The sequence below is a fragment of the Hemitrygon akajei genome, chromosome 4, assembly GCF_048418815.1.
Source record: "Hemitrygon akajei chromosome 4, sHemAka1.3, whole genome shotgun sequence".
In the NCBI taxonomy this organism is placed as follows: Eukaryota; Metazoa; Chordata; class Chondrichthyes; order Myliobatiformes; family Dasyatidae; genus Hemitrygon; species Hemitrygon akajei.
The window spans coordinates 34,488,811-34,501,562 of record NC_133127.1 but is presented as its reverse complement, the minus strand read 5'-3'; the positions used below and the strand labels follow the sequence as shown (position 1 = coordinate 34,501,562).

The window sequence follows — 12,752 nt, the reverse complement described above, 5'->3', positions numbered from 1 at the left end:
GAGATATTGATCAGCTAAAGAGATGGGCAGAGGAATGGCAGATGGCTTTCAATATAGATAACTGTGAGCAACATTTAAACCACGGTAGGGTCTATACTGTGAATGGCAGGACACTGATGAATGTTGTGGAACAGTGGGACCTGGGAGTACAGGTGCACAGTTCACTGAAAGTGGCCACAGAAGTAAACAGGTTGGTCAAGGTGTTTAGCCTTAGAACTTAATCAAAGGTTCACTTATTATTCAAATATATGACTTTGAAATTCTTCAACAGTAAGGCATTGAGTTCAGGAGTAGGAACATTATATTGCCATTATATATGTTAGTAAGGCCACAATTAGTGTGTAGTTTTGGTAACCCTGAGACATTGTCATTTCAGCCAGTGTATAGAAGAGATTTACGAGGAGTTGTCTAGACTAGAGGGCGTGAGCTTTAGGGAGAGGCTGGCTATGCTGGATCTATATTTCTTGGAATGTAGGAAAATGAGAGGTGACCCTATAGAAGTTTGTAAAATCATAAGGGGTATGAAGAAAGTGTACAACCATAGTCTTTTCTCCAAAGTTGGAGAGTCCAAGATACAAGATAAGAGGTAACAATACCTGACATAATCTGCCAGAGGAAGTGGTCAAGGTGGGTAAAATTGCAACTGTGAAACATTTGATTAAGTACATGGAGGGGAAGGGCTTGGAGGACTTGGTTTTGCAAGGCATGCATAGAGACTATTTCTAAAAATCAATTTATACAAAAGAATAGCAATAACAGTGCAAACTATATTGTTGCAGAGAAAGTGTAGTACAGCTAAGACAATGTAGGTGCATGGGCCGTGACAAAGTAGATAGTGAAATCAAGAGTTCATCATTCTGAAAGAGGTTAGTTCAGTGTCTTACAATAGGATATAAACTGCCTTAGAGCCTGATTGTGTGCATTTTCAAGCTTTTATATCTTCTGCCTGATGGAAGGGGGGGATAGAGAATGTCCAGGTTTGGAAGGTTCTTTCATTATGCTGACAACTTTTCTGAGGCAGTGATGTAAATTTATAGGATTAGGAGAGGCATAGGTAGGGTAGACAGCCGATATCTTTTACCCATGGCCAAAATATCTAATAGTAAAGGGCATGTGTTTAAGGTGAGGGGGATAAATTCAAAGGAAATGTGCAGAGTGAGTATTTTTACAAGTACTTGGCGCTTGGTATGTGCTTATAAGAGTACAGGTGAAGGTAAATATGACGGAGGCATCTACAAGAATCTTAGATAAACATTTGAATGTGTAGAGAATGGAGGGATAGGGACATTGTGTAGACAGAATGGATTGGCCAATGTTTGGCATGATTTGTGACTCATCAGACAATGATTCCATAGCCACATGCAGCAAGACCTGGACAAAATCCAGTCTGGGCTGATAGGTGGCAAGTAATATTCATGCCACACTAATGCCAGGGAATAACAATATCCAACAAGTCGGCCCCTGACTTTTAATGGCTTTGCTATTACTGAATCTTCCCCCCCCCCCCCCCCCACCCATCAGTGTCCTGAAGTTGCCATATGACTAGAAATTGAACGGCAGCAGCCATATGAATGATTTGGCTACTACAAGAGCAGTTCAGAAGCTAGGAACCCTGCATTGAGTAACTCACCTCAAAAACTCCTCAAAACCTGTCTGCTGTCTACAAGGCTCAGGTCAGGAATGTGATGGGATACTTTCTGCTTGCCTGGATGAGTGTAGCTTCAACAACACTCAGGAATCTTTGCACCTTACAGGATATAGAAACCCATTGGAGAGATACGTCATCCATGACCATCATATACTCCATCACTAACACAGCGGCAGAAGCAGTTTGAACTATCTACAGGATACACTGCAGAAACTCACCAAGACTACTTAGCATCTTCTAAAGCCAAAACCTGTACCAGCGAGAAGGACAAGGACAGAAAATAAATGGCAGCATCATCACTTTGGATGTTGCCCTTCAAAGCACACCCCATTGTTAGTTGGATGTATATCATTCTTCCTTCACTTTCACTCTAACAACATTGTGGGTACACCCACACCATAAAGATTGAAGTGGTTCAAAAAGGCAATTCATTATCTCTTTCTCAAAGGCAGTTCTAGATCAGCAATTAAGTTCTGGCTCTAAAGATTAAAAGATTAGCTTTATTTGTCACTTGTACATTGGAAGCATAACAGCTAAACCTACAACCTCAGTCGGCGAAACCCACATTCCTTGAGCAAATTTTAAATTTAAAAAAATGCTCAATTTTGGCATGAATTGAATGTTGAGTTGCTAACAGGAAAAAAGTAGGCATTGAATAGTTTTTTGGCTTGTAGTAAGTAATGATTACTGTGCCACAGAGATCAGTGCTGGATCTATGAATGTATTCTCCCAAATTCCCCCAGATTCTATCAGTTACTATACACTAGCGGCTATTTACAATGACCAATTAACTTACAAAATCACACATCTTTGGGGTGATGAAAAAAATTGGAGAACCTGTAAGAAACGCACAGTATCATAGGAGGGGTCCAAGCTTCACATAGCCTGCAGTGGAGATCAGGGTTTTGGAGCTGTGAGACAGCTATTAGCTTCCTTTGACATTGTATTGACTGTATTATTGCCAGATTTGCTTGTAACAGAGAAAGGTAGATGAGCTGTGAAAAGGACATGAGGATGTTGGGGCTAAGTGAGTGGCAAAAATCTGTCAAATAGCATATAACATGGGTAAAATGAAACATTGCAACATACACAAAATGCTGGAGGAACTTAGCAGGCCAGGCAGCATCTGTGGAAAAAGGTACAGTGGACAGTGGTTAAATTTTGGTTTATTTTGCTCTTAGAACCACTGCCTGCTAATCTTTTAAGGCATGGTGTAGACACCTGAGAAATAAGAGGATGAAAAGTTACCACACGTTGACGGATGCACATTTGTCACATTATCTGATTTAAGATGATGTTGGCTATAATTTGAGTGAGAAGATTTCTGTTTGTTCCATTCATAGAGAGAGCAAAGGTAAAGATTACTTTTGAGGAGCCACTATCTGATGTTTTCCTCATAAGATCGTAATTTTAAATGGACTTGCTAAATTTTCCTTCTTGAGTCATAGTCATAGAATATTGCAACACTGAAACGGGCTATTTGGCCCATCTTGTTTGTGCAAAACCATTAATCTCCCTATTCCCATCAACATTCACCCAGACCATAGCCCTTCATACCCCTCACATCCATGTGCCTATCCAAATTTCTCTTAAATGTTGAAAATCAACCCCACATCCGCTGCTTGTGCTGGCAGCCCACTCCACACACACTTGCCACCCTCTATCGAATCACCCATCAATCTTCTACATTCTAGGGAATAAAGTCCTAACTTATTCAATGTTTCCCTATAATTAAGGTCCTCCTTGTAAATTTTCTCTGCATTCTTTCTCTTATTTTTATCTCTTCTATAGGTGACCATAACCAGACATAATACTTCAAATTAGGCCTACCACCATCTTGTACAACTTCAATATAACATTCCAACTCCTGTACTAAATATATTGACTTATGAAGGCCAATATGCCAAAAGCCCCTAGCTGCCATGTTGTCTCTTTCAAGGAATTAAGGACTGTATTCCCAGATCCCTCTGTTCTATCACACTCCTCAGTGCCCTACTGCTCACTATGAGACCTAACCTGGTTGATCCTTCCAAAGTGCTTCCTCACACTTTCCTGCATTAAGTTCTTTTAAATTTATCACTCGATCTTACAAGCTTCAACAAATCTTAAAATGGAAGTTATCATCACTTGTTTTGTTTTACTGGTGAAGCATAGTGAATTTTCCAATCATCTTAACCTTGTGTTCAGGTAGTTAGAAATTTTAGTGTATACTGTTGATTGTAACGGGTTCATTGTTGTTAGATGTGTTAGCAAAATAGTCTAGTCAAATTTACTACTTTTTGTATATCTCCATTAAGTTTTTCCCCAAATGTTGCAGTTTTCAGAGGTTCATATAAGACTTTAAAAGTTCTATTAAATTTATCAAGTAAATCACAATTTACAGCTGATGGATTTGTGGCTGGTACAGTTCCAAAATAAATAATTGTAATAAGAACTAAGTATAGATTTGGAATTTAATGTATTGTTTCTTGTTAACAGGTTTTAGAAATGATGATTATTGGGCACTGGGCCAGAATTTCAAGTGGATATTGTGATTTCTCAGTTTGGATTAATGAGTTAAAATTGTAATTCTATACAATACTAGTATGTTCTGTGCCATGCGTTTGTGTAAGCCCTTTTGTGTTGCTTGTGGCCAGCTGGTGAGTGCAATGAAAGCTGCTGATGAGGAGAAGAGAACAGTGATGAAAGCTAACATGTTGCAACACAAATTATTAAATAAACAAGTTAAAGAGTAACCACAATTCTAGTAAGAATGGTCTTTGTTTTTTATTACCTTATGCTCAGCATTTTATTTTGAAAGAGTAATTAAAAACAGTCTGGAATATCATTGCAAACATTTCTATGTAAAAACAAATGCAATGTTAAAGTGGCTTTTGCCAGAATGCTGGTTTAGAGTGAAACATTCACTAAGTGAAACCCCTTTTTACTGGATGTCAATAGAGACGTGACTCGTTGGCCCCTCTTTATCAGCCACCAGACTCAGTGAGAAAACCACCTTTCTCGGACTCAGTACATCTAGGGTCAATATGATTTGGGTCCCACCAAACCCGGGAAGCTGGGATGGCACGCTCACCTGAACCCTGTGATCTGTGTGAATACTGTATAACTACTGCCCCCATGCAATTACCTGTCAGCAAGAAATAACAGACTGTACACTGCATACAATTATAAACAAAGTATATTTATGAATATAAACTTAACCAAGCTGTTATTAAAGAAAAAAACAAAAGGGCCCTGTATAATTAAAACAGTCAATTGTGTTCAAGGTTGGGGCTCAAATCTTCCAAAATCTGATGTGTACGCATGGCGCCAAGTCCTATTCACTGATCACTGGTAGGATTTTCCCTCTTGGACTCCATCGAATCGTGCATTTCCATCGGATCAAATCTTATGGCTAATCCTCTTGAGCTACTTCTCTGTCCATCTCCTACTGAAAAGACCTCAACTCACCCCAATGTCTATCACAAAAACCTCTCCGCCCAGCATTCTCTAGAACCTTCTCCCAATTCTACCATCCAGATTGGATGACACCATGTTCTTAAACATGAACATCACTACCCTTTATCTTTCACAGTTACCCAAACACTACCAGCAGAACACACTGCTTCTACAGAAAACCATTAAATGAAATGCCCTACAACATTAGCAGTAAAATCTTAGTCTGGGCATTACATAAATAATTTATAAAGTGTGGACATAGAATATTGAAAATAATCTTTTCTAACCTACTTTCGTTGTTGAAAGTTGCTTCTGCTTCACGTAAACAAAGAAGTACATGTTAGGTATTGTAATAATCCCTAAAACCATAGATAAGATTAGAATGAAGCTATTTGACCCATGGAATCTGCTCCATCATTCCACCATAGCTGATTTAGTTTCCCTCTCACCTCCATTCTCCGACCTTCCCCAAATCCTTGAACACCTTTTCGAATTAAGTACCTATCAACCTCTGCTGTGGTAATGAATTCCACAGATTGGTTAAAGAAATTCCTTCTCAATTTCTCCTCATTTCTGTTCTAAAGATTTGTTCTTCTATTCTGAGACTGTGCCCTCTGGTGGTAGACTCCCACTATCGGAAACACCCTCTGCACATCCACTCTACCACGGCCTTTTAATATTCAGTAAGTTTAGAGACATCAAACATTGAAAGCCTACAGCACGATACAGAGCCTTTGACCCACAATGCTGTGCAGAAGATGTACTTGCTTTAGAAATTACCTAGGGTTACCCATAGCTCTCTATTTTTCTAAGCTCCGTGTACCTGCCCAAGAGTCGCTTAAAAGACCCTATTTTATCCTCCTCTGCCACCGTCACCGGCAGCCCATTCCATGCACTCACCACCTGGCGTTTTTATAAAAATATCTTGTCCCAGACATCTCCTCTGTACTTATTTTCAAGCACCTTAAAACTGTGCGCTCTCGTGTTAGCCATTTCAGCCCTGGGAAAAAGCCTCTGACTATCCACACGATCAATGCCTCTCATTATCTTAAACACCTCTATCAGGTCACATCTCATCCTCCATCATGCCAACGGGAAAAGGCAGAGTTCACTCAAACTATTCTCATAAGGCATGCTCCCCAATCCAGGCAACATCCTCTTAAATCTGCTCTGCACCCTTGTTATAGTTTCCACATCCTTCCTGTAGTGAGGCAACCAGAACTGAGCGCAGTACTCCAAGTGGGGTCTGACCAGGGTCCGATATAGCTGTAACATTACCTTTCGGCTCTTGAACTCATTCCTGCGGTTGATGAAGGCCAGTACACCATATGCCTTCTTAACCACACAGTCAACCTGCGCAGCAGCTTTGAATGTCCGATGGACTCGGACCCTAAGATCCCTCTGATCCTCCATACTGCCGAAGGTTTTACCATTAATACTATATCCTGCCATCATATTTGACCTACCCAAATGAACCACCTCACACTTAACTGGGTTGAACTCCATCTGCCATTTCTCAGCCCAGTTTTGCATCCTATTGATGTCTTGCTATAACCTCTGACAGCCCTCCACACTATCCACAACACCCCTAAATTTTGTGTCATCAGCAAATTTACTAACCCATTCCTCCACTTCCTCATCCAGGTCATTTATAAAAATCACAAAAAGAAGGGGTCCCAGAACAGATTCCTGAGGCACACCACTGGTCACCGACCTCCATGCAGAATATGACCATCTACAACCACTCTTTGCCTTCTGTGGGCAAGCCAGTTCTGGATCCACAAAGCAATGTCCCCTTGGATCCCATGCCTCCTTACTTTCTCAATAAGCCTTGCATTGGATACCTTATCAAATGCCTTGCTGAAATCCATATACGCTACATCTACTGCTCTACCATCATCAATGTGTTTCATCACATCCTCTTTTATATTATTAGCTAAAGACTTCATATTTCATCTTTTCTCTCATTGCTTTTTTAGTTGTCTTCTGTTGGTTATACAGTATGCCCTCTCTTTTGCTTTTATACTCATTTTGACTTCATTTTCCTCATCTTCTCTTTACAATGCTGTTTTGTTGGGATGAACCGTACTGCCGTTGCTGCTCTATCATCTATGCCCTTCTAGTCAACTTTGTCCAGATCCTTTCTCATGCCTCTGTAATTCCCTTAACTCCACAAAAGGGACTTTGACTAGAGCAGGGTTTCTCAACCAGGGAGAGGTTCCACCAGAGGTTGCAATTTTAAAAAATAAACATTGTTTTTTGAAAATTGCGTAACACATGACGCTAGCGCTTGCTTTGGTGGGCAGTGACTAAGCAGCACTGTTAGCAATATCATTAGAGGTCTCTCAGCCCAGTATGGCAGTGCACCGTAGGACCATGTTTATTTGGTTGAGTCCATTCTCAGTTTTTGACACGAGTTAGGGGAGGCCGTTGATAATTGTTGAGCACTGTACTGCATGGAGGGGAGGATGGTAGACTGATAATTGGTGAGCACTGTATTGTACAAGGGGAGGATGGTAGGCGTGAAGTACGTTTCCGAGCATTAAATGGACTCACCCATCTTTGGGTGTGACGTCAGCCTCTCCCTCCCGAATTACCTCCCCTAACTTCCCCTTACGCACTGCTGACTGACTTGTGACTGGTGTAGTAAAAAATTGGAAGGGAATTTTCATTCTAAAGGAAATTTTATGTGCCACGACTCAGCTGCTGGCTTACTGCTTTGCTTTTGTTGTAAGCATTGCAGACGGTGAATTATATAGAAGTGAATTATGTTGTGAAGTTTTCGTATTTCTTGCAGTTTTCTCGTTTAGCTTTATTATGGCGTTCTTACGCAATCTGCCTTTACAATGAAGCTACATATCAGTGGGTTTTACATGGACTGGTGATCCAAGTTGGGCCTAGTCTGTGGCAAACAACTTACAAGTGCAGCAATGGCTCCAGCAAAATTGAACAGACACTTAACTACAAATCACAGCCACATCATGTGTAAAAGTGTGATAATTCTAAATGGCTATTAGAATCTCAAAAGAAACAGAGTAAAACTTTTGTTAATAAAGTCAATCAGTAAAAAATGAGTAAAAACCATCAGGAAGCAAATTATTTAGTAGCAGAACTTATTACCCAGAAAAGGAAAAGTCAGTCAGTTGTTTTGAACCTAATAAACGTAATGTTGTAGCATTTGTAAGATTTGTAAATGATGGTGAAATTCAAGAAGACTTTTTCTGTTGTAAAGAGCTGCCTGAAACAAGGAAAGGCCAAGATGTTTTAAAAGTTTTGGTCTTCATATCGGGAAATGAAAGGTCTGTCTTGGAGGAACTGTGTTGGCATCTGTACGATGGTGCTTCATCAGTGGTTAGTTCCATGAGAGGTTTTGTTTCTCTTGTTTTAAACAAAAGAAGATCCTGATGTTGTCATAACACACTGCTTTAACATTACCAATAAGTTTTCATATTGTAAATAGTATTAATTAAAATCAATTTATAAAAGTTAAATCCCATTAAATCCAGGACTTTAACAGAAATTTATTATGTTTGCCTTATGAGTTTTTAAAATTTATGAAAAGGAAAGAAAGAATTTCAAGAAAAGTAAGCTAAGCTTAACTACCTGTTTTTTTCCAGAATGGTTGGCTAAAAATTCATTCTGTACTCAAAAGAGCATTGACAATTACTTTTGGATTTTTATATCTACAACTTGCTGATCATGCCAACATACTATGAGCTGTAGATATAATAATTTTCACGCAGGAGTTCCCTGAGACCTGAAAATTATTTCAAGAGCTCTTCCAAGGCAAAAAGGTTGAGAAAGGCTGGATTAGAGAGTTAAGAGAACAAGAAACCATTTAAAATTTCAGTTCAAGCTTCAAAGGCTAATAATAAGACTCGTAGCTGGCCTAGTGACAAAGATTAGTGCAACTCGAGATTTGTATTTGGGGCAAAACTGGTAAGGAGAACAGATATGCCTCCCTAACTGACAGGAAAGATCCACCTACAGTTGTAAGAAAATATTTGCGAACCCTTTGCGATGACCTGGTTTTTTGCATTAATTACTCATAAATGTGGTCTTATTTTCATCTGAGTCACAATAATAGACAAATGCAATCTGCCTAAACTTATTACACACAAAAAATTGTACTTTATGTATCTTTATTTAATAAATTGTTTAATCATTCACAGTCCAGGCTGGAAAAAGTATGTGAAATCTTGTATTTAATAACTGGTAGAACTTCCTTCAGCAACAATAACCTCCACCAAACATTTTCTAAGAGCTGCTGACCAGACTTGCACAATATCCATTCCTCCATACAAAACTGTTTCAGTTCAATGTTTCTGGGATACCTTGCATGAACAGCCATCTTCAGGTCGTGCCATAACATCTCGATTAGGTTAAAGTCTGGTTTCTGACTTGCCCATTTCAAAACACAAATTTTCTTCTTTTTAAACAATTCTACTGTTTTGTGTTTCGGTTCATTGTCTTGTTGCATCATCCAACTTCGACTAAGTTGCAGGTGATGGGCCGCTACCCTGACATTCTTCTGTAAAGTGTCTTGTTACAATTTTGAATTCATTGTTCCCTCAGTGATTGCAAGCTGTCCAGGCCCTGAGGTAGCAAAGCAGCCTCAAACCATGATGCTTCTTCCACCATGCATCACAGTTGGGATGAGTTGGTGTGCAGTGCCCTTCTTCCTCCAAACAGCAATGTACATTTCTGCAAAACTGTTCAACTTTTGTCTCATTTGTCCACAGAACATTGTCCCAGAAACATTGTGGAACATACAGATGGTCTTTTGCAAACTTGAGACGTACAGCAATGGTTTTTTTTTGGAGAGCAGTGGTTTCCTCTGTGATATCCTTCCATAAGCACCCCATTCTTGTTCAGTGTTTTTCTTATAGTAGACACACAAAGAGATTTTAGCAAGTTATAGAGATTTCTGCAGTTCTTTTGCTGTTCTTCGTGGGTTCTTTTTCATCTTCTTGTGCTCTTGGTGTGATCTTTACAGGACACCCATTTCTAAGAAAAGTAGCAACAGTACTGAATTTCCTCCATTAAGGGACAATTTTTCTTACTGTAGACTTAATAACTCTCAAGTCTTTAGAAATGCTTCTGTAGCCTCTTCTGGCTTCATGCATCTCCACAATTCCTTTTCGAAGGTCCTCGGTTGTTTTGATTGAGCCATAAACAGATCTTTCTTGAGAAGAGTAGGCTCTTTTTCCAATCTCATCTCAGTGATTGGAACACCTGATTCCAAATAGCTTTTGTTGAAGGCATTATCCCAGAGGATCACATACTTTGTGAACCTAGACTGTGTTTGTTTAAATGGTGTACTCAGCATTGACGAGAAGTAGTACAATTGTTTGTGTGGTATTAGTTTAGGCTGATTGTGTTTGTTATTGTGACTTAGATGACGATCAGACCACATTTTATGAGTAATTAATGCAGAAAACAAAGTAATTGCAAAGGGTTCACAAACTTTTTTTGCAACTATATATCTTTATGATGGGCTGAGACTTTGTTAAAGCAGGTTCCTTATTTCCAAATTTAATTATCAGTTAGATAGGCAGAGTATTTGATTAGTTTGATTTGGAGTAATGGAAAGAAATAACTGATTATTGATGTCTCATTATGTTCGTAGAACTTTCAGACCATGTTCCAGCTTCTCATTATAAATGGTAGCAAGATTAACATGAAGTTAAAAGTGCAGTGTGGTTAGAGCTTCAAATGTACTTAACACTGAACACGAAGAGATAGTGTAAATGTACTACTATGTAGGGAGTCTAATGGCAAAAGGCATTTAATGCAGTGGAATCATTCTGCATGGCAGGAAGGACAAGGCGAGGGAGTGCAAAATAAAAAGAAATTTAAATTTAGTGTATACTTGAAGAGATGTGAGTTTTATGTAATAAAACTCATTAAATTCACTTCCTATTAGTTATAGAGGAAAAAAGGTGGTCATGCAAAACCTTACATAAATTGCTATTAAGCAGTGCATTTGGTACTATGTGATACGATGCAGTAGCCAGTTACTAAAAGATAAATGATACTAGGCACGTGTGCTTTCTGTTGAATGGAGGAACAGAAAAAAAAACTGTGTTTGTGTTCCTTGGAACAAAAACATTTGAAAGAAAAGATTTCGTGGAAATGATCAGCATGGTTTTGATCAATTCAATAAAATTTTCCATTGTGAGAAAAGTGTAATGACAATGATTTAATGATGATTTTGTTTTACACAGTTGGAATGCCTGGTTATGGTTCCTCAAAGCAAATAGAGTCATAAAGTAAAACAATACAGAAATGAGCTCTTTAGCCTACCACGTCCATGATGATCTTTATTGTCCACTTACACTAATCCCTTTTCGCACATTTAGACAATATCCTCTTGTGCCTTGCTTATCTAAATGTATTTCTATCCCATTAACTGAGTAATTGTATCTGATTCTACCATCACCTTTGGTGTTATCATCACCTTTGATGTTAGATTTGATTCTACCATCACCTTTTTTTGTACATATTTCTGTGATTTGTTGGTATAGCTGTCCCCTTTAATTTCCACTGCTTATTGGGAGACCTATAATATAACCCCCTGCAAAGTAATCATCCTCATATTCCCAGGTTATACCCATGTGGCCCTGTGGGATGATCCTTCCAGATATCTCCCTGTGTACTTGAGTGATGCTCACACTAGTCAGTGATGGAACTCTATCGTCCTGCATCTCCCTCTGTCATGCATGAAACTTCTATAACCCAAACATCAAAGCTGCCATCCCTGCCCTTTATTTAACAATGTTACCATGATTGCAATAATCTCGCAATTCCATGCTCTGAAGTCATCTGACTTGTCTTTGAGGCTCTTCTTATTAAAATACATGCCGTTGGGCCTACTAGCTACCTTGTGCTCCCTGATCTGTTTCTGTACTCTGCCCAGTAGACTTCCTCGATTTCATGTTTCCAAAGAACTGAATTAATACTTGGGACAGATGAAGATATAGGGCAATAGAGACAGATTATATCTAGCCCTGCCAAAGACATAAAAAAAACATGACAGATATGGTAGTTGTCATTCGGATATAATTTGCTTTGTTCACTGGATCTATTCCAATTTTAAAAGGTTTGCTGTGTTAGGCCTGTAATGTAGCTGCTATGCTCCAAATTGACTTTGCTTGTCTTGGAACAATACATTGAAGTTTTGATAATTTAAAACATTAAGTATAGTCCTGAATTGTTGCATAAAATGAAAATAAAGTAATTTATTTTATATTTCAATCTTTTTCTTTAAACTCTCAACAGTTTTTGCGGACGTGTGCTGACCTCTTTCGACTGGTGCCCTTCTTGGTTTTCTTAATTGTTCCGTTCATGGAGTTTCTTCTTCCCGTTGTTCTTAAACTCTTTCCTAACATGCTTCCTTCAACCTTTGAGACAAAATCTAAGAAGGTGAGTATGTACTTGCATTGTGTTGTAGAATTTTTGTGGGTTCAAATGTTAGTCCTAATTTTGTGTAATATTTTAACCCATTCAAGTAGGACTATTTTAAGTGCAGAATTATTAAGAAAATCCAAGTGTACTGTTTAGATGTTAAGTGGCTTTTGTTGTAATTTTATAAATTGTCAGATATTGCTAAATTAAATATAATTATACAATTATAACTTGTAATTATGGAATTTTTTGAACATGT

General features: G+C 38.6%; 1 protein-coding gene across 4 annotated transcripts in view; it reads left to right on the top strand.

Annotated features, from left to right (window-relative positions):
• Positions 1-12,752, top strand: part of letm1 (leucine zipper-EF-hand containing transmembrane protein 1) — a 66,356-nt gene that overhangs the window by 13,518 nt on the left and 40,086 nt on the right. For all 4 annotated transcript variants that reach the window (XM_073042280.1, XM_073042278.1, XM_073042279.1 and 1 more), the window contains exon 4: positions 12,368-12,511. In XM_073042280.1, coding sequence (XP_072898381.1) covers positions 12,368-12,511 — 144 coding nt within the window. The remainder of the gene's footprint in view (positions 1-12,367; positions 12,512-12,752) is intronic.